At 42.2% G+C, this 22,508-nt stretch overlaps 1 protein-coding gene across 7 annotated transcripts in view; it reads left to right on the top strand.

Moving 5' to 3' along the window:
* The window catches only part of Sh3kbp1 (SH3 domain containing kinase binding protein 1), a 320,820-nt gene that overhangs the window by 242,498 nt on the left and 55,814 nt on the right, over positions 1-22,508 (top strand). For all 7 annotated transcript variants that reach the window (XM_090326686.1, XM_090326688.1, XM_090326683.1 and 4 more), the window contains one exon: positions 14,867-14,974. In XM_090326686.1, coding sequence (XP_090182812.1) covers positions 14,867-14,974 — 108 coding nt within the window. The remainder of the gene's footprint in view (positions 1-14,866; positions 14,975-22,508) is intronic.

Here is a 22,508-nt window from a genome sequence, read left to right as displayed (position 1 = left end):
GAGTAGCCAGCTATTAAATGCTTTCCTTTTCTGCCTTCCTCAGGGCTTTCAGAAGTTCTATTTAAAGCTTCTGCCCTTGCAGTATTTTTATAGTGGCATTCAGAGAACCCCTGAGGTTTTGCATGGATGCTCATAAGGATCCTCATATCCTAGAGTAGATCTTGGCAGACTTCTGTAAAGGGCCTCAAAGCAAATATTTTAGGCTTTGTGGGACATACAGTCTTTGTCATAGCTACTCCTCTGCCATTGTAGAGTGAGAGCAGCCACAGAAGTAAATGAGTAGGCATGATTGAGTTCTAATAAAATTTTATGGAGATCAAATTTGCATATTGAATAATTTTCATGTTTTTGAATTTTCATTCTTATTTTGATTTTTAACCATTAAAAATGTAAAAACCATCCTTAGCTCTTTGCCCATTTGCTGTAGTATGCTGATCTCTAACATAGAATATCTGGGAAAATGTCTATAGAAATCCAGCCAGTTAATTTTCAACAACAATACAGAAAGTTTAAGAGAGAGGATAGTCCTTTCAAGAGAAAGAGTTGGAAAAATGAGACATACATGCCAAAAGTAAAATCCAATCTAAATATCCCACATTATGCAAAAATTAACTCAAAGTAGACCATCTAAAAGATAAAACATAAAAACATACAAGAAAAAAGTTCCAGACATGAAACTGAAAGCACAGCCCACAAAAGTGAAACATGAACCACACGTGGTAGTGTACACCTGTATTGCCAGCCCTCAAGAGGCACAAGCAGGAGGGTTATGAGTTCAAGATCAGCATGGGCTATATACAGAGGCCCCATCTTATAAAAACAACACACAAAAACAAAAGGAAACAACATAAAAGAATGAATGGTCACACTTCAACCTACCTCAAGTGATGAGAGTGCTTGCCTAGCAGGCAAAAGGTCTTGGCTTCAATTTCCAATACCAAAATAGAGTACAAGAGCAATGAGGGAGTAGAGGGATAAAGAAGAGAAGAGGAGATGGGAGAGAGGGAAGGGAGCTGTGAAACTGGACTTCAGAAAGATTAAAAAGTTGTACTGTGCAAACACACTGTCAGTTGTGGGGCTTGAACTCTGGGCCTGGACGCTAGCCCTGAGCTCTTCAGCTCAAGGCTAGCCATCTACCACTTTGAGCCATAGTGCTTGCCTCCCTCGCCTCCCTCCCCCCCCTCAGCAAAACCAAGGTTTCTGAAATTCAGGCAATTATGTATCAGGTTATTATGGCCTATTACTGCCTTATTACTGGGGCTCAGACAGCCTTTTAGAAATACAGTCAGTAGCCAGGCACCAGTGGTTCACGCCTGTAATCCTAGTTATTCGGGAGGCTCAGATCTAATGATCACGGTTCAAAGCCAGCTTGGGCAGGAAAGGCCATGAGAGTCTTATCTCCAATCAACCACCAGAAAACCAGAAGTAGTGCTGTGGCAGGGTGCTAGCCTTGAGCTGAAGAGCTCAGAGACAGCCCCCAGGCCCAGAGTTAAAGCCCTATGATTAAAAGGATAAAAAAGAATATGGCTGTGCCATTCACTGCTTACTCCTTAACAGCCCTTATCTGTAGAATCCAGACTAACAAATTTCTGTACTGCTTTCTGTCTCTTAGAGATGGAGGTAGACGCTAAGAAAAGATAATGAAAGTTACTGTATGAATGTCACTGCCTTTATCAATGAAGAAAAATTATTTTCTGCCATATCTACTCTCCTTCTAGTGAAAGCAAAGTATATATTTGGATTCAGAGTCTATGCAGTTCTCTAAACAAAGAGAATGAAAGCTCAGCTGCAGGATGCAAGGCAGTCAGAAATGCATTGTACATTTGGCCATGTGCTGCACATGAACTGAAGGCATTGTTGGAAACAGCTTATGATATTTAACATTCAGTGCTCACCTTAGGATAAAATGACCAGCAAGTAGAAAATGGGGAGTTTCTATGAAAACATTTCATTACTTAAGTTAAATTATTTGATTATGTTTAAATGAGCCGAAACAATATAAAAGCACCATCTTTATGATTTGTGCTTTCTATATGACTTATTTACATGCCCTCATCTGCAGTTGATGCTTCTTTGTCATGGCCAGACTACAATAATGCAGAAAGGGCCATATCTATAGGGCGACTTCTTTTTCACAAGAGTGCTGATTTTTGGAGATTTGTGGAGGTAGAAAGCCTTCAATTTTGCTATCATTATAAAGGGTAAAGCATAACAATTTCTTGTGAAGATTGAAAGACTGTATGTGCCACACATGAAATTTTTAAAAAGTAATTCTGATAGACTGCTGTGTTTATACTCTACATCCATGCCCCTTCCCTCACTTGTAGGGATAGCCCAATATGTACAGTACCTCTGTAATTGGGCAAGCATGGCTTTATGTTGAGCACGTCTCTGACTAGGCTTCATATAGAATCATCTTTTTAAAGAGAGAGGCCAGCTGTGATCAGAGATGCCTTTGGGGTTTATGTCCTTGATTATCATCTGTTAAAATCTTCTGGCTTGTTACTGTCTTCCTACCTGAAGAAGCTCTATTTTCCATCTGGAGATGGAAATTTGATTTAAGCTCCCCCACCACTTTCTTTGAGACATCTGGAATCGAAGGTTACATCTGTAGCACGTCCTAGGCTATGTGCTACATATGAGCAGGTTGTAGGAAAGTGATCTGCTCAGGATTCTGGGATGAGTGCCTCTGATCACCTTTGGCCTCTTAAACTATGTCATAAAAATAGTAATCATTTTGTATGCATGCCATTGTCCGAATAAGGTTGGATGGGGTGTGTTTGTCTTCTTTCTTATATAAAGATATTTCACTATGGCTCTGATTCACCTTAGGGAATACTTTATCTTCCTTGTTTAAGAAAGGAAACTGCAGGATTATTAGAAAGTGATGTATGTGTCATTTCAACCATTCTTTTCCGGGGACTTCTTTTGGGAATTAGTCCTTGAAATAGCTTAGACATTCAAGGTTATGGCTTAAAGTTCTGTTATATGTAGAACAAAATAAATTCACTCTAATTAAACAAATAATATTTTAAGGGAACATACGACTTCTGAGTGCAGCTATGATAGACTAGAGCAGTCAATTTTTTTTTCTTATGCAATCAGCAGCTCTGAAATAAAACAAAATATTCAGAAGAGCTCTTTTTAGGCACTGGACAATATATAGCATAGGAGTGTTATCTTGGAAAGAAGGAAAACATGTCTCCTGTCTGTAATTCTGGCTATTTAGGAGGCTGCAGTGTGAGTGAGGATCAAGGTTCCAAGCCAGCCTGGGCAGGAAAATTTGTAACTTGAATTTGAGACTTGAATTCTGGATCCTGGGCATTGTCCCTGTGCTCTTTAGCTCAAGGCTACCACCCTACCCCTTGAGCCACAGCACCACTTCCAGTTTTCTGGTGGTGAATTGGAGATAAGAGTCTCACAGAGGGGCTCGGGAGTTTGGCCTAGCGGTTAGAGTGCTTGACTAGCATGCACAAAGACCCGGGTTCGATTCCATATACACAACCAAACCGGAAAAGTGGCAGAGACGAGACTGCGACGGCGACAGAGAGCGAAAGAAGCGAGCTGAGCTGAAGTGAACAGAGCCCAACCGAGTGGTGGCCGGAGCGGGCGGGGCCGGAGCGAGCAGGACCGGAGCGTGCGGGAGCGAGCCGAGCCAGAGCCAGCGAGGCCGGAGCCAGCGAGGCCGGAGCGAGCGGGGCCAGAGCGAGAAGGGGCCGGAGCGAGCAGAGCCAGGAGCAAGCGAGAGCTGGCCGGGCCGGAGCGAGCGGGGCCAGAGCAAGCCAGGGCCGGAGCGAGCGGGGCCAGGAGCGTGCGGGAGCGACCCGGGCCGGAGCGAGCGGGGCCGGAGCAAGCGGGGCCGGAAAGAGAAAGGGGCCAAAAAAAAAAAAAAAAAGAGTCTCACAGAGTTTTTAGTGCCTGGACTGGCTTTGAACCTCAATCCTCAGATCTCAGGCTCCTGAACAGGATTACAGGCATGAGCCACTGTGCCTCATGAAAATTTGTGAGACTCTTTAATTAATCACCAAAAAACCCCAGGAGTGCAGCTGTGGTAGAACACTGGCCTTGAGCACAAAATTTCAGGGACAATGCCCAGGCCCTGAGTTTAAGCCCTAGGACTGCCCCCAAAAAGTGTTTCAAATCTAAGAGTGTGCTTTTTAAATTGCAGCACAGGCTGATGGAACCTAAACAAAGAACAAAACTCATGGGATAAAGGAAATGGACATTGTAATTCAAACTAAGATGGCTCCGATTTTCAAGTGAAGGAATTACAGAAGAATGAGCCATCTAAAGAGAGAGTTCCAAAATCTATAGATGGGTTCTTTTGCTCTTTGTCCAGAAACTACACTGAGCATCAGTTAGGGTAAAGTTTCATTAGGCCTAGCAGAAAATAAAGACTTCAAGGATTATTATCTGAGTGAATATCCCAGAGATGAAGTAAATGCATGAGATCTTGCCAAACAGAATTGAAAACTATGATGAGAACCCAGGGACGCCAGTCATCGATCAGTGATACCCTACCTAGACCCCACCTAACAAAGCTTAAAATCCAGGCCTTAGTAAGACAAGATAATCCCCCATAACCAACTCTCCTGTCCTAACAAAATTTGATATTCTTGCAAAGAAGACAACAAAATCCAATCTTGCAACAACATAACCATGCACAGTTGTTGGCAACATATACTCATAAATAACATTTGTATGGTATATGGGTAACTTGTAAAAGATAAAGGAGGCATCTCTGAGTAGTTTTTAGTTATCTCTACATGCTTTAGTTAATAATGGCGTGACTAGTAGGAGACTGTACTCACAGCTTTTGTTTGCCATGTACTTACACAATATATAAAATGCAAATATCAGAAGTTAAACTAGCACGGCCCAAAAATGGTTGCCTACTAAGAAGCCAGAAGTATTTTTTTTTAAGTTTTGATTTATTTTTATTTATGTTGTACTAAGGATTCAAAACCAGGGCCTCATGCATGCTAGGGAAGCACTTTAACACTAAGCCACATTCCTAGCCCAAGCCAGGAGTTTTTACAAGTACATAAACACTGAGTTCTGACTCTAATATCACAATAGACTGAATGATTGCTCTTATAAGCCTCAGTGATTCCTGCATGCTGCAATTTGGAATGTGGCATTTTCATGCATATCCTTATCCCTAGGACTGTGTTCCTACACTTTCCCCATTATAAACTGTGGTCTGCAGGCTTTTCTTCTGACACTAAGATAGACCTTAGTACTGAACCTCCTTTCATAACTGGCTTTGGGGATAACTGGAAATTCAGAGCAACATTCCCAGCCATATAGCATAATTGCATCTCTTGGGGAGGTGTTAACAAGCAGAAGCATAGCAGAGCGCCCCTGGGCCTTGACTTGCATAGAGCTTTTGCTCATGTGCCTGCCCCCCCCCCCCCCCGCGCCTTCCCTGAGCTCCAGGCAGAAGACATTCATTAGTAAATATTAAACAGCACTTTCCTTGCTACTGGTAGATGGGGATGGTATGAAGCCCCCTGGGACACTCTGAGACTCACTTACCAGCCACATCAAAAGGGTTCAACACTCACGTCTCCTTGAATGATATCACAGCTATCAGAGAAAACAGCCACGCTGACTGATGTCTAGGAAATTAGTGATAGGGAGTGCGGTGACAGGTGACCACCAGAAGTGACAGAGTTCTTTGGAACAGGTGATGAATCCATTTTTGTCCTTCTGTTTGTGGTTTACCATATCCATTTCCAAACTACATGTCCATCTATGAGCTCAATGAATGCATAATCTTTGAGAAAATGGGTGCCACCTTTGGAAGCAGTATCTTTTATGTTTTAATCGCAATTATTGACAAATAATATAAGGTCAGTTCTGATCAGCAGGCAAACTTTATTGGATCGATGGAACTTACTCTGTAGAGCTAATTTTAGTGTCTACTCTTTGTGCAATTTCACCATCCTGCTGCTCAAAATTGGAGAAATGTAGAATAGTAGTCTGGAGGAAATTTGGGGCACCCATCTACTCATTCATACAGTTGGTATTTACCCATAATTGGTATGTACCAGACACTGTATTGATTATTTGATGGCTGTGAGGATATAAAGATTAGATCCTTGTTTTCAAGGACCTTTCCTTTTTTGTGTGTGGGTCATGGGGTTGAACTTGGCCTGGGCGCTGTCTCTGAGCTCTTCAGCTCAAGGCTACCGCCCTACCCTTGAGCCAAGCCCCACTTCCCTGTTTACTAGAGGTTAATTGGAGATAAAGAGTCTCAGGTCCTTTTATGCCTGGGCTGGCTTTGAACCTTGATCCTCAGATCTCAGCCTTCTGAGCAGCTAGGATTATAGGAGTGAGCTACCACGCCTAGCAAGAACCTTTCCTTTTTTGGAGAACCTTGCTAATTAAAGTATGGTCTACAAGACATCAGCCTTGACCTGACCTTGGAAACTCTTAGAAATGCTTAGGTCTTGGACTTGCCCTTTACCTATTGACTCATTGGTATTTCCACAAGATCCTCAAGTGAGTAGGATGTACAGCAAAGTTTGAGAAACACTGGTGTAAATCATGGCTTCTTAACTTGCACACTAGAAAGACCTAATAAGGGCTTTTGAATAGCACTGATCTTTCCTGTACCCTTTGCCACAGAATTATGATTTAATCCATGTAATGTTTGGCATGGTCATTGGCCTCGTAAGAAATTCCCAGATGATTCTAAATGTGCAACCAGATTATAGAGCCACTCATTTACTCTAGCCTTTTCAACTCTGAACACAAAACAACCCCCAAACAGATGAGATGGTGGCTCATTCTTTTAACCAAATTGCAGGGCAGGTGGAACATTTGAAGTGCCTAGGGTAGAAGTAGACGCATCAGGTCAAGCTAGTGACAGCCGCTCTCATGGCACTTACTGTCCCAACAGTCGGGGATTTTCTGTCAGTAGGTACCTGGCACTCTGGCAGGGCAGAGCACTGGAGTGCTTCCACCAGGTTGCCTGGGGCTGTGCTGGCAGGCCCTATCAGACTGAGGCACGATCTGGAAGTCTGGGAATAGTCTAGTTCTTCAGACACCCGCCGCCAAGGCCTTCCCTTCAAGTGTGGGAGCTCATGCCAGGGACTAGAATTGGCTTACTTCAGGCAGAAGGGAGTACCCTGGTTTATTAGTACCCTCAAAACATGCTGAGTCACATGACAAACACATGGGAACTTAATTAAGAAGCATTTTTAAGGGCGTTCCTAGATTCAATGGGGAAAATTAGCAGTAATCTTTAAGGAGACATTCAGCCTGCATTTCTTAATATTTGTAGGCAGAATTTGGTAACTCCTGACACGTGGAAAAAGTCATCTTTCCTTGGAAAAAGTATTTTGGAGTCCTCTAAAAAATGTCATTAACATGTAATTTTTTTTAAAAAGAAGGAGGCACAAGTAGCTCATGCTTGTAATCGTAGCTACTCAGGAGGCTGAGATGTGAGGATCACAGTTCAAACCCAGCCAGGGCAGTAAAGTCTATGAAAATCTTATCTCCAGTTAACCACCAGGAAACCAGAAGTGGCGCTGTGGCTCAAGTGGTTGAGCAATAGCCTGGAGCTGAAGAGCTCAGGGACAACACCCAGGTTCAAGTCCCATGACCAACAAAAGGGGAAAAAGGTAGAAGAGGTGTTTGTTTCCTGGTCACATTATCTCTCAGGGATTTGGCCTGTCAGTATAATCCCCACACTGCCATTAACAGCAGCGAGGGAGCTATAATTGTGCTCCTTTTTACATCGTGGGAAGGTTTTCATATATAGCAAGAAACAACTCTGGGCGTTTTTTCCTCCTAGTCCCATGGCCCCTGTTTGTTCCCTTCATCACCTCTCTTAGCTCCACTTCACTCTGTAGGCAAAATAAGTGAGGGCTGCTTTGTCCTAGCAGACTGCTAGCAATGAGCAGATGGCCTAAGATAGTGTAGAAGGTAGAGATTGCACAGCAGCACACTTCAGACTCCGTTACTTTATCCCTTACAAGGAAAATCGGTGTTTGTACTTTTATTAGTAAGGGGGTTCCATTTTGTTCTAATATTGGCCGGCCCATGAAGCATGGAGAAACAAACCATTTGGGCCATGTTAAGGGTTTGCTCATGGTGGAGCGAACATTCTATATGGGAAATACAATTTCTTACTGTATTCTTGGTATTCAGGTATACTTGCCTCTCCTTTCATGCCATTGGAGCTCATTTCTTAACATGTTTTTCTGGATTTTTTTTCCCCTGTGGCACTGGAACTCTGGGCCTGAGTACTGTCCATGAGCTCTTTAGCTCAATGTCAGTGTCTAACACATTGAGCCACAGCACCACTTCCAGTTTTCTGGTGGTTCATTGGAGATAAGAGTCTCATGGACTTTTGTGCCCAGGTTGGCTTTGAACCATGCTCCTCAAATGTTACCATCCTGAGTAGCTAGGATTACAGATGTGAGCCACCCACACCCAGCCTGGAACCTTTCTTCTACATGTTACTCTTTAATTTGTTTCTACCTCCTGCTTTATTCACATCTCCACCCTTGCCTATACTACTTTCTTGTCCTTATTAGAATTTGAAAATCCACTAGCCAACCATCTCAGGTTATGCTTACGATCCTGGTGTTATTATTAATAATAGTGTCCCAGGTTTGGAAATAAGTAAAATATTCTGGCCATACTACTTTTGTTCTCAGCTATGCAGTGCTGCGTTCACTTAATTCCTACTTGTCTTAGGGACATCCACTTCTACCTAGATGACATTCTTCCTCCATTCTGCCACTGTCACTCACAGGTATAATCTTAACATCATACCTTGTCAGTCAGTGTTGACTATTCATTGGTTTGAGACCTTTGCCCTAAGCTGTAATTCTTCCTTTCTTTCCCTTCCCTTTCCCCTTTCCCTTACCCCTTCATACTTTATGTCACTGTTCAGTATTCATTGGTTGGAGACTTGTTCTAAGCTTTTGTTTTTCCCTTCGCTTCCCTTCCCTCCTCTCCCCTCCCCTCCCTCTCCCTTCCCCTTCCCTTCCCTCTCCTTTTCTTCCCCTTCCTCTCCCCTTCCCTCTTTTTCCTTCAACTTCCCCTTCCATTTCCCCTTCTCTTCCCCTTCCCTTTCCTCTCCCCCTTCCCTTCACCTTTCCCTTTCTTCCTCTCCCTTCCCCCTTCCCTTTCCCTTTCTTTCCCCTTCCCTCCCCTCCTCTTTTTCAATTTCCTTTCCCTTCCCCTTTCTCTTTTGCCTTCCCTTCTTTTCCTTCCTCTTCCTTTTTCCCTTCTCCTTTCCCTTCCACTTTCACATATTATTCCCCTTCCCTTTCCCTTCCTCTTTCTCCTCCACTTTCACTTCTTCCTCTTTCCTTTCTCCTTCCTTTCCTTCCCTATCCCCTTCCCATTCTATTCCCCCTTCTTTTCCTTTTTCCCTTTCCTAGTCCCTTTCCTTGTCTCCTTCCTCTTCCCCTTTCCTTCAGTTCCCCTCCCCTCCCCTTCAACTCTCTTTTCAATTTTTCTTTTCTTTCCTTTCCTTCCCTTCTTCTTTCCTTCCCCTTCCCTCCCTTTCCCCTTCTTCTCTTCTTTTATTTTTGTTTCTTTTCCCTTCTCCTTTCCCCTTCCCCTTACCTTCCTCTCCTTCTCTTCCCCTTCCGTTTCCCCTCACATTTCCTTTCCCTTTCTTCCCCTTCCCCTTCTCTTTCTCTTTCATGGCTGGTATTGGGGCCTGAACTCAGAGCCTCACTCTCTTTCCTGGCTTTTTTTTTGGGGGGGGGCTCAAGAGTGGTGCTATACCAGGCTTTGAACTTTGATCCTTTGATTTCAGCTTCCCGAGTAGCTAGAATGACAGGTGTGAACTTCCAGGGTGTGGTTTAAGCTTTAATTCATGAGTGTTCTTTTGTGAGACCAAGCTTTCCCCCATCTCTTCCTTCACTCTCATTGATCTTGCCCTTGACTTTCTCACTGCTGCACTTCCCTTACTCTCTCTTTGCAGGGATTCTTCTGACAGTGGTTCTGTTTCATTTTAACTCACAACATCTGTTTCTTCTAAATGGCTCTGAGCTTGGGAGCTCTGTGAGGATATGATGATTTATTTTTCTCCTGATTCCTCTCCTATTCTGCATACTCTTGGTCTATAAGCGATTTCACAGTTCTTGAAGCACAATCATGTGAATAATTCTTTGTTGTTGCCATCAAAATTTTAGTTCTTTGGTCTAGTTTATTGAAGAGGATGTATTTCCATTTCGCAGTTTACTGTCAAAATGATTCCCATTTCTCTTAAATTTGCTTCTGTTGCCAGAGAAAATGCTTTGGTTCTCTCAGTCTCCATCCCTTTCCAGGTATCCTGACTGTATCACTGGTTTCCACCCAGGATCCGCTTTGCTCTTTAGCTCCTCTTACTAGCCTCAATCCTCTGGCAGTTTTCTTTTTTTGACTATGCTTACTAATATCATCTATGAGCCTTTTGTGTTAATTCTTTTTTTTTTGCTAGTCCTGGGACTTGAACTCAGAGCCTGAGCACTGTTCCTGGGCTTTCTCAAGGCTAAAGCTCTACCCTTTGAGCTACCACACTTCCAGCTTTTTTCTATGAGTACTGAGAAATTGAATTCCGGTCTTCGTGCCTGGCTAGGCTAGGCATTCTTACCACTAGGCCAAATTCCCAGCCCTTGTGCTTGTTCTTATACTAATCAAGACAGTTAGACATATTTTGTTTTCCCTTTGTGCATCCCCTCTCTTGCTTCAAAATAGATAATAATTAGCATTGTTGAGTATTTTCCTTAAGGAGATGATGATAACACATATAGATGACCCACCCAAGCCAATCACCACCAGTGAGAAGTATGAAAAAGATCATGTCATTATTACTCAATAGTTTCCTCTGTAGTTGGGCATAGATTCTCAAGTGGTCTGGATAGGCCTTTGATGGTTAAAATTTGCCTTAATTTCTCATGCATGGAGCAAAGGGGTTGTTGAGTTATTATTTGCAAAAGGCTGAAGTCAAAACATAGTTTGTACCATTTAGAAAGTCTGAAAGAACTGTAGTATTAAATATTTATGTGCATTTTATGATCCAAAAGTGAATGTGTAAAAAAGTCCAATACTTACATAAGCAAACTATTCAAACAAGAGAGGATTTAAGATTATTTGAAAAGATGTTCGTGGTTTCCTCTTACTTTTAAATAATATTTTATTATCTTTTCATTGTACAAAGGAGTTGGCATTCACCATAGTTGTTTATGAATGCTGTATGTCTTGATCAATGTTACCCTTTCAGCATTGTCACCCCCCCTTCTTCACCCACCTTCTCCCTTACTTATGCTAATTTTAGGTTACATATTGAATTTTTGCCTTTTAACCAAGCAGTTTATGTGCATAATGCATCTTGATCTTTATGACACTAAAGTGTCATCACTTTAGTATCTTCACCCCTCTTAGATCTATCCCCTCCCTTAGATTTCTCAATCTTGTGATATATAGCCTGAATTCTTGCCTGCATTCTCTCTCCCTCCCCTTTTCTACTCTTCTCCTGTTGGCTTCACCTTACCCTCTTGCAAGTACCCATTTCCTGATAGTTTGCTGGGCTTTGACTTAGTCTTTTTAAAGAATCACAATTTGTGGGGCCGGGAATTTGGCCTAGTGTTAGAGTGCTTGCCTTGCATGCACAAAGACCCAGGTTCGATTCCTCAATACCACATACATTTACAAAAGCCGGAAGTGGTGTTGAGGCTCAAGTGGTAGAGCTCTAGCCTTGAGAAAGTCCAAGGACAGTGCTCAGGCCCTGAGCTCAAGCCCAGGACTGGCAAAAAAATAGAATCACCATTTGTAGTTACCATAGAGTCTATTATGCTTGAGTTAAATCATTGTAACCTCTTGCTTACCACTTACTGTGTTTACTTGTAGAGTTATAGTCACATTGTAGGTTCCCTCTTATTTTAGAATCAGGGTACTTGGTTGATTATCTGTTTCCCAAAACAACCCTGTATAATACTGTATCTGTCTTTCACATACAATTCTAACCTCCTGAGGTCAGGGACCCTGATACTGCATGTCTAATATTAAGTATCTACAGAAATTAAATATATTTTATACTTTGTGGATATTTGTTGGATGATTATAATGAAGTAGGAATTGACACATAATATTGAGTGTAAGAGAACAGATAGGGCATTTACCATGGCCACTTTTCTAAAGACAAGTTCCAAGCTCTGTTTTGAAATAAGGAGGAAAAGAAATTAAGAAAAAAGGATATACCAGGGATCTCCTTGGAAACAAACTATATGTATTGAAAGCCTTAACTGTGGGCCAGGAATTTGGCCTAGTGGTAGAGTGCTTGCCTAGCATGCACGAAGACCCAGGTTCAATTCCTCGGTACCACATACATAGAAAAAAGCTTGAAGTTGGGGCTGGGAGTTTGGCCTAGTGGTAGAGTGCTTACCTAGCATGCACGAAGACCCAGGTTCGATTCCTCGGTACGACATACATAGGAAAAAGCTGGAAGTGGTGCTGAGGCTCAAGTGGTAGAGCATTAGCCTTGAAAAAAGTCCAAGGACAGTGCTCAGGCCCTGAGTTCAAGCCCCACAACTGGCAAAAAAAAGTCGTGTGTTTGTGTGTGTGTGTGTGTGTGTGTGTGTGTGTGTGTGTGTGTGTGTGTGTGTTTGCTTGCTGGTCCTGGGGCTTGAGCATTGTCTCTGAGGTTTTTTGTTGTTGTTGTTGTTGTTGTTTAAAGCTAGTGAATCAGATCTCCACTTACAGCTTTTTGATAGTCAATTGGAAATAGGAATCTTATGGTCTTTCCTGCTATGGCTTCAAACCATGATCCTCAGATCCCAGCTTCTTGAGTAGTTAGGATTAGAGATGTGAGCCATCAGTGTCCAGCTTCAAAAGAATTTCTAAGGATTGAGGGCAAAGAAAAAAAATTTTTTGCCAGTCCTGGGCTTGAGCTCAGGGCCTGAACACTGTCCTTGGACTTTCTCAAGGCTAGAACTCTACCACTTGAGCCTCAGCACCAGTTCCAACTTTTTTTCTATGTATGTGGTACCAAGGAATCAAACCTGGGTCTTCGTGCATGCTAGGCAAGCACTCTACCACTAGACCAAACTACCGGCCCTGAGCAAAGAAATTTTACCCTGTGACTCTTTTGTAAATTTCTCTAGGATCATTGCTTATCTTTATGTAAACTTTAGAAGCTACCAAATTCTGCCACCACTACCTCACCTCTCTGACTTATTCTTCCGAGATTGATGTGAGATCACTTAGTGGTGATGTAACAGGAAGGACCATGCTATTTACCTGTACTTCTTTTTCCCCAGAAAGATAAACATTCTCTCATGTTGCAAGTCTTTTGAAGCCCTGTTTTATTTTGAGTAAATCTGAACTTGTATTTATTTTTTAGTGTTTTACAACACTAAAACCTGTAACCAAAGATTAATCTCTAAAATCTGCACTGTCTTCTAAAGGGTTAGATTATGTTGGAAACAGATATTTCCTTGGGGATGTAGTAATATTTGTGCCTCACTTGAGGTAAGCCATATCATGGGTTCAGATAGGGGCCATCTTGTTCTACAGTTACCCAGGGTTTTGTTGTTGTTGTTGTTTTGTTTGTTTGTTTTTCATGACAGATTACAGATCTCAGAAAGGGGCTTCATTGACTCCATAAATATTGTGTGGGGCTTTGTGCAAAGGGCTGGGTGGACATAATAGTGAAAAATCAGATATATAATTCACTTTGCAGAAATGTCTGGTCTAGAAAGGCAACATTGAATTACATATGCCATGCTTGGCCTTCTTGGAATCCACATCTGGTGGTTGACCCCTTCTAGCTTCTTTCTTGGCTCCAAGAGGATTCTGAACATAACCTCTTTCTTTATGGTCGTATTGCCTCATATATAGCTTTAAAAAATCTTCTGTGTTACCAGCATTTTTGGAAAGCATTCATTCACTTTGAGCTTCAGCCAGAATTTCTTGGCCACAAATCTGAGTATCATGTTTTAACTCAAAGATGCTATACTTGACAGTGGTATGTGTATCGTCTATATATCAAGAAGGAGGGGATATGTGATGCTCAGGGGATGAACTTTATAGTTGGCCAGATGAGTCCTGGATTGCATGACAGATGGAAGATAGATTAGCATGAATTGGACTAATAAACGGTTGAAAAGGAAAGAAACAAGGAGAGGTTTTGTGGCCTAAAGTCAAGTGCCTAAGAGAACCATGGGCTCGTTAGGGTCAAGGATGGAAGCTTGGAGAAGGCTAGGTTCTTGCTAATCTTGTTCATTTCCCCCTTCCTAGCACCTGGCTCAGTGCCTAGCATAAAATAAGCATTCGAGGGATGTTTGATGAATGAACAAACAGAGGAAAAATTATCCAAAGGCCAAGCAGATTTTATCTGAAGGAATAGCGAGGTTTCTTCCATTTAGTAAGCAAACATTAAGTTCTATAAGATGGAGGAAGGGCTTTTTATCCTGACAACTATGCCCCATCAACATCAAAAGGAGAGCCATGTGTTAACAAGCTTACATAAAGTGTGATTTTTCTTATGCTTGCTTGACTGTTGCAAATTTTAATTTTGACTGGCTTTATGACAGGCTAACCAGAGGACATTTGTGCATTTGGCTTTTTCTGTTAATGAAACACTTTTATGTCAATAAAACTAACATTAAAAAACACAAATCCTCTCATCTTTAAGGGGAAAAAAAGACTTTATTGATTTGGAACATCTAAAAGCAGCATTGGGTTTGGAGTCCCAGTGAACTTTTAAGCATTTGTTTTCTCCCACTGACTTAGGAGTCCATGCTGCCATATTTATGTCGACCTCAAGGACAAAGCTTCTGTTATGTCATAAAGGGGTGTCAGAACTCTTTGAGTGCTTGTCTGCGTTACTCACACTCTGCTTTCCTGTTTCTAGGACTGCATTGATGCAGGCTGGTGGGAAGGAGAGCTCAATGGTAGAAGAGGAGTATTTCCTGATAATTTTGTGAAATTGCTTCCAGCGGACTTTGACAAAGAGGGGAGTGTAAGTCTTTAAGTTTTTTGGTCTCATGCCTTGTATGGTATCAGAATTATGATTCCCACCATGGAACTTGGGATGGTAGTCGAGGGAAGTTTGATATAATGCTAAAGAGCACTGAATGTGTTACAGGCCTGAGTTCTGAGCTATTGGCAGTCAATGCCCTGTTACAAGCCCTTTATAGTACTCCTCTGTCAGCGGTGACAGTAATCCTGATTTGAGGCCTACCTGTATAACAAAAGATAACATGCTGGGCACTGGTGGCTCACGCCTGTAATTGTAGCTACTCAGGAGGCTGAGTTCTGTGGCTAATGGTTCAAAGCCGTCTCAGGCAGGAAAGTCCATGAGACTCGATGTTCCATTTGGTGGATAGGAGGGAAATAAATTCACATAACAAAGAAGGACTGATCATTCAGTAAGGAAATTTCTACCAAGAAAAATCAGGTGGAACATTTTTACTAATGATAGTAATCCAATAGTGGGTTGTCAGTTATGAATAAACTAGTTATTGAGAAAAATGGTTCCTAAACACTTAGTACTTATTGGATAAGAAATGTTTTGAAATAAAAAGACAGGAATGAGTGTAGAGGCTCTAACTCTAGGTTGCAACAACAGATGGAACTGAATTTAAATCCTTCCTCTGTCACCTAGTTGTAGTATGGCCAAGGTTGAGTGTCTGAATTGTGTTGAACATTGAGATTGACTGAGATGGCTCACCTGAATTCCTTAGCACAATGTCTGCTAGTTTATATATTCCCCATGTATGTTATTATTCTACTCACTATAATTACTGGTAACTCTTTAAGACTGGGAAAAGGCTGCAACCACAATTATGAAGTAATACTAGAAGGCTGACTCCAGTGTTTTTTTGTTTTTGTTTTTGTTTTGTTTTTTGTATTTAATTTTGGTGGGGTTTTTTGCCCCCCCCCTCCAAGGCTTCCCTGGGAATTCAACTAAAAATGAATGAACAGCCATCATGAATATACTCACTGATAAATAAAGTGATTGTGTAATAGGACATTTCCGTTATAGAAAATTCCCAGTGTAGCATCCGTTTCCATCCCCCACTGGCCTGTAAAGCTAGCCAAGCAGCTTTGCATTGGCTTTTATGCTTATGCCTAAAAACATGGGTGACTTAGTGATGGTGTAGCTGGGGATGGGTCTGCCATTTCCTGAGCTGACAGTGTAAAGATGATTAGAATCATTAACATGAACACCCTGTATGAATGACAGAGGCTGAAACATTTTGCCACCCATTTTAGCAGATGTCATCTTGTCTTGCTCGTGGTTGGGGTTGCAGTCATTCACCCAGAAAAGAGGACAGTCTGTGGTGATTAGGGGAGATAGAAGCAAGCTGCATTTCTTCTACAGCAGGTCTTTTGACTCAGCAGACATGGCCCAAATATGCTGATGCGGTTGGCATATTTTCTGTGGTCACCACCAAGCCCTTTGAAATTCCTGGTGGTCTTTTTTCATGAGCATTTAGCAGATCCCTTCTTTCCCTCTTCCTTCTCCTTCTCCCTCTGTCTCTATCTTTCTCTGTCTCTCTGCCTCTCTGTTTCTGTCTTTCAGGGATTTTTTCCTCCAGATATTCTAGGAGAGCACTTATTGATTTCTTGATGCATATGTAAGAGTAATTGTGTAAGCTGTTTGTGAGAAGAGAATCTAGATTCAATGGATGTTTCGTTTTATTTTAATCCATCATAGTAAAATTAAATCTCAGAATGGAAAGATTAAATATTCGGAGGCTCTAATGAAGCAAGTGCATGCTCTGTCATTATTACTGAAAGATAACAGGAAGCTTGGATTCTCAGAAATAAGAGAAACAACATGTTTCTCACTGTTATTAGGAAAAGACAAAAATTAGAATAGGTCTTTCTGAGGGGCTAGGAGTTTGGCCTAGTGGTAGAGTGTTTGTGTAGCATGCAAGAAGACCCAGGTTCAATTCCTTGGTACTACATACATAGGAAAAGCCGAAAGTGGTGCTGAGGCTCAAGTGGTAGATTTCTAGCCTTGAAAAAGCCCAAGGACAGTGCTCAGGCCCTGAATTCAAGCCTCAGGACTGGCAAAAAATAGAATAGGTCTTTCTGAAAGGTAGTGCTTCTAAAAGGGAATGTTTCAAGGAAGTCACAGGCTTTGGTCTTTATAAGAGGAACAGATCAAATCACCAGAAGTAGCATTGCTTTTTGTAGTACTCATGGGATGAGAAGGCTTTTTAGAGGTCGTGCCATGTCAGAACTGGCTTTGCTGAGGTTCCTCGGGTGTTTCTTTAGTGAGTGTGCCACAGGGGAGCATTTGCCTTTTAGCCACAGAAACTCAGACACTTTCCTTGAAAATGCCCCTGAAACTATGATGCAGCCTCACCTTTGCTGACTGTTAGACTTAGGCTGCCAGCTTCCTAATTGGAATAAGAACTGCGATATGAGCCCATGCGAATGCACAGGTCTACGTCTCGTGAGCATTTGCCTTCAGTGGGCTTACTTCCCTGGAAGCCAGCTTCCACCAGAAGCTACGTTTATCCTGCAGGGCAAGAAAACTGAATTTGGGAGTTTGCTGTTTCTACAAAAGGCCTGGCAGGTATTGCTCAAGGCCTTCTTCACACCCGGGGGAAAATGTTTGCCAAGGGAGCCATATGTTCATTTCCCTTGAGCTCAGATCCTCTCTCATTCCTCACTTTGAACTTAATCTCTGACAACAGAGCCTATGTCCCAAGCTTTTTCCTTCGTGGAGCCTAACACAATGCATGGCATATGGTTGGCAGTCGAGAATCCCTTGTCCTTGGGCCCTGCGATGCGGGATGTAGTTCTGTTTCCTTTTACCCCTTATCCTGCTTGCTGCTCTGTGTTGAACTTCTATAAAAGAGGAGGGATAGTTGGAGGAACTATAGGGATTCTGGGCTTTTTGTCAGATTCTCCCCTCCTTCCCGGACAAAGAAGGAACCAGGTACTTCTATCTGGGAATAGGGTATGGACATACCATTTGAGCATCACTTCCATGACAGAATACATGGAATGAAGGAGTGAATCATGGTGGAAAACTGAGAAAACATACTAAAGAACACCTAAATGTCAGCGTCCAGTACCCACCAAGTAGGCTGTCAGTTTGGATGGGCCCCATATAAAAGAGTAATCAGAATGAAAACTGTGAGGCTAGACGCTGAGGGGGGAAATGAGGAAGAGACCCTCCCCAAAGCAGGTTAACCAAGTGGCTTCTGAGACTCTCATGCAGGGGACAGGACAGGTGGTTGCTGACATTCTGGAAGGTACAGAGGAGTGATAACAGACCTGACATTACCCACAGCATATCCCCAACTGCACCCTTCAGAAATGTACTCTCCCTTTAAAAAAAATGACTCAATTTTCCATATTGTGGTAGAGTTGGAGAACTTTTTTTTCTGCTAAGGGTCATTTGGATATTTATAACATCATTTGCAGGCTATGCATGAAGTAATCAATACAGCAGACTTGGCTGCAGGCAACCTAGGAGAAGCAGAGATGCATACACATTATGTAGCAATTGATTTTGTAGGTCTTATGCAGTCTGCCAGATATTCCCCCACCCCTGTAACTTCCAATGCACTAAGGCATCCTATCAAGTGTATTCAGCTACCAGAGTATATCCTCTGGTAATTTTCAATAAAGCACACAGTGGGGACCAAAACTCTTAAGAAAAATTGGCTCATGTGACAAAGTGGCATATCAGAATTATTGCCCAAAAGAGCATTAAGCCAGATAACTATTTCTTTTGGGGCAGTCTTGGGGCTTAAACTCGGAGCCTGTGCACCCTCCCTGAATCTTTGTGCTCAAGGCTAGCACTCAACCATTTGAGCCACAGTGCCCCTTTTAGCTTTTTCTGAGTAGTTTATTGGAGATAAGAGTACCATGGACTTTTCTGCCTTGGCTGGCTTGGAACTGCAATCCCCAGACCTCAGCCTCCTGAGTAGCTAGGATTACAGGCCTGAACCACTGGGCAGCTTTAGATGACTGCTCTTTAGCTTGGGATTTGTTGGTCTTGCCAAATAAAGAGAAGAATCAGTTCTGATGCCTTCCTGCCATCTGTACTCCATTCAGATTTCTTTGCTGGTCGTGTAAAAATCAACTCTAGCTTATCTGTCCTTTTAGGGATAAAGTAGGTGTCGCCATCCAAGCTAACAGCTCTACACACCAGCAGCTGTGGACAAGCACGTACTTAGATGTCTGTGCATTGCATACATGAAGATCACAGAAGGCAAATGGCTGTCCAAGAAATCAGAAAATGTCAGCTCATTGATTTTGTTATTGACATTTTCGTGTTGGCTCTTTTTAAATGAATTCCTACAGTGTGGACATTGAGAGACCAAGAGTTCTGCTCCTCCCCCCCCCCCCACTCTCACCCTCTCCTGCTACTAACAAGCTGTTGTCATGACCCTTCTGGGCCTCTCTTTGTCAGTTATAAAAGACATTCCTCTGATCATTTGTGGCTTTCACATCTACTACTTTTTTTCTTTTTAGAACATTTAACTGTGTAAGATAAAAATTGGAACGTGCATCTTCACCATGGAAGAGGAATGAGTTGCTTGTAAAACATTTTTTTTTACCCTTGCCCTTGCCTGAGTAGAAGAACGTTTGTGTCTGTAGACCTGAAAGAACTATTTTATAGATGTTAGGCTTGACCTGCTGTTTAACCTGGGAGATGGCTGGTCCCATTTCCTCTACCTAGTCATTGATGGACATTTTGAGGAAAATCAATTCAGTACTAATTTCTTTTTCTTTGAGAATAATGAATTTCTGTGTTGATTGTTTTTATTGTCACATTTTGCTAGGGGTTTACCGAGTCTGCATCCTCAGTTCTTATCACCCCCTCCCTCATCCTCTTGTTGCAAAAAAATTAAAATAAAAAGTAGGCCCATGTATGATTCTTCATTCATCTTTTGGGGGGCAGTCTAGTGTCACATGACCCCTGGCTCTGAGTTTTGCCTAGAACTACCTTAAAAGATGTCTTATTTGAAAAAGATGGCTTTGTTTCTTATTTGAGGACACATGATAACTTAGGTAACACAAGAGAAATTGAAGTCAGTCAAGGAACAAGGACAATGAAATGAAACATCTACAACCCATCTACTGATAAACACAGGACACATGTGACAGATTTAGGGACAGCACCCATCATCCCTTCCTTTCTGATGTGCCCTGTCTACCTCCACAAAAGGCACATCTCCCAACATAGACACTCCTCTCCCTCTTCCTTTTGCCACATTCACACAGCTGTGTGCATACACACTTTTCACACACACACATATAGACACATACAAACACACACGTCAGTTAATGCAGCACTTCCCATCCTCCCTTCCTGCTTTCCCCCTTCTCCTCTGTCCCTTTTCCGGCCGCCCAAGCCTCCTCCACATTGTCACATCTCATGAATCTGCTGCATGCCAAATGTGACACAACATTAAGGGGTTTGTTTTCTTTGCGCAGTAATCTTGGAAAATGTGATGACTTATAATTGTCTTTTTGTGTGTTTCTGGGTGGCGTGAGGCAGGGTTACTGGCTAACAGTTTCCACTAGAGGATACTCAAGTGGAATTGGTTATAGAAGATTTCAAACCAGCAAGGAGTGAGGAAGATGTCTGAGTGGGAGACTGTTGGGACTTGGCTGGGAAGCATAAGGCCACACATAGGATATTGGCAGTTTTGTGAATATGAAAGTCTTCTAGTCCTGAAGTAAAGAAATGTTAATTGGCAGAGTTTCAGTGGTAATTTCATTAGGTAAACACACATCTGTCCCCAGTCTAATTTACATAAAGACCCAGCCAGGAGGAAAATAGGGAGGAGCTGACAAAGAGCCAAGGGGAAAGATTAGAGGAAGAAATGTACTCATTACCTAACTTACATAACTGTAGCCCCTCTGTGCATCGCCTTTACAATAACAGTTTTTAAAAGAAAGTTAAAATAACACATCAGTGCCGAGGCTTCTTTTGGTGGGGGGAGTGCTGGGAATTTTTAACTCAAGGCTTCATGCTTATTAGGCAGGTGCTCTACCTCCTGAACTATATCACCAGCCCTTTTTTAAAATGCACTGCTTATTGGGGCCGGAGTGTGGCCTAGTGGTAGAGTGCTTGCCTAGCATGCACGAAGACCCAGGTTTAATTCCTCTGTACTACAAACACAGAAAAAAAAAAGCTAGAAGTGGTGCTGTGGCTCAAGTGCTAGATTTCTAGCGTTGAGAAAAGCCCAAGGACAGTGCTCAGGCCCTGAATTCAAGGCCCAGGACTGGAGTGGCAAAGAGGCAAAAAAAGTTGTTTTTTGATTTTTTTTTTAAATGCACTGCTTATTTTTGAGCTAAGGTTCCACTTTTTACCCTAGCTGTTCTGGACCACAGTCCTCCTGTTTACACTTCCTACCATAGCTGGAACAACAGGCATATACCACTTTTTTTGTCAAGGTGGGATCTTTTTTGCCTGGGTTGGCCTGGAACCACAGTCCTTGGCTGTTCGTCTCCCAGGTAGCTGTGATAACAGGTACACACCACCACAACCAGCTGCTGGTTGAGGTGTTTTTTTTTGGGGGGGGGGGTGCTCAAAAACATTTTTCCTTGGCTGGCCTCAAATCAGAATCCTCCCAATCTCTATCTCCTTTGTAACTAAGATTACAGACATGAACCTCTAGTGTCTGCCTAGCTTGTGTTTATAAAATAAAGTGTGTCTGTACTCATATAGACAATACAGAATAGCATGAAGAAAATATACACTCATAGGCATGTACATTCATAGCCCTGCTAGTCAGATATCACCTTTCAATTTTACTTGTTTTATTTGCTCTGATTTTTTTTTTTGAGTTCAAGGCCAAGGACTGGCAAAAAAAAAAAAAAGAATTATACTAGTCAGATCTTACTAACCTTGCTTGTGAAACTACCTCTTCCCAACAGCAAGGTCATATTAAGGTAATTTATAGGTGAAAAAGAACAATTAGGTGAATTGGATTGTTTAGAGTCCACAGCTAATATTAAAGTTCTGTAATGACAGGCTTTGGAACTCCACCTTGTATACCAAGTTATAGTATCTTCTTAGACAAACCAGGACTGAAAAGTTACTAAAACCAGAGGGTACACCCTATGATAAAAACCAAGAAAATACCTTGTAGGTCTAATAGTCTATAAAGTTGACTCAAAACCATTTCTTCCTGCTGTGTGATGTCAGGACTGGGCCTGTGCCTTCTGCTTCTCCTTTTAGTAAATGGTACTGTAGTATGTTTCTTGGGAAGAGATGATGCTCCATGGAGCTTTCTTTCTTTTTTTTTTTTGTTTTGTTTTGTTTTGTTGCCAGTCCTGGGCTTGGGCTCAGGGCCTGAGCACTGTCCTTGGGTTTTCTCAAGGTTAGAACTCGACCACTTGAGCCTCAGCATCACTTCTGGCTTTTTCTTCTATGTATGTGGTACTGAGGAATCGAACCCGGGTCTTCGTGCATGCTAGGCAGGCACTCTACCACTAGGCCAAACTCCCGGCCTCTCCATGGAGCTTTCTTAAAATCACAAGTCTGTCATGCTCAGAGTGGGTAAGGAGAA

Source organism: Megascapheus bottae, chromosome X (assembly GCF_031878675.1).
Source record: "Megascapheus bottae isolate mThoBot1 chromosome X, mThoBot2.hap1, whole genome shotgun sequence".
Classification (NCBI taxonomy): Eukaryota; Metazoa; Chordata; class Mammalia; order Rodentia; family Geomyidae; genus Megascapheus; species Megascapheus bottae.
Note: the sequence above shows the minus strand (reverse complement) of the source record. Positions and strands in the feature narration are given on the sequence as shown.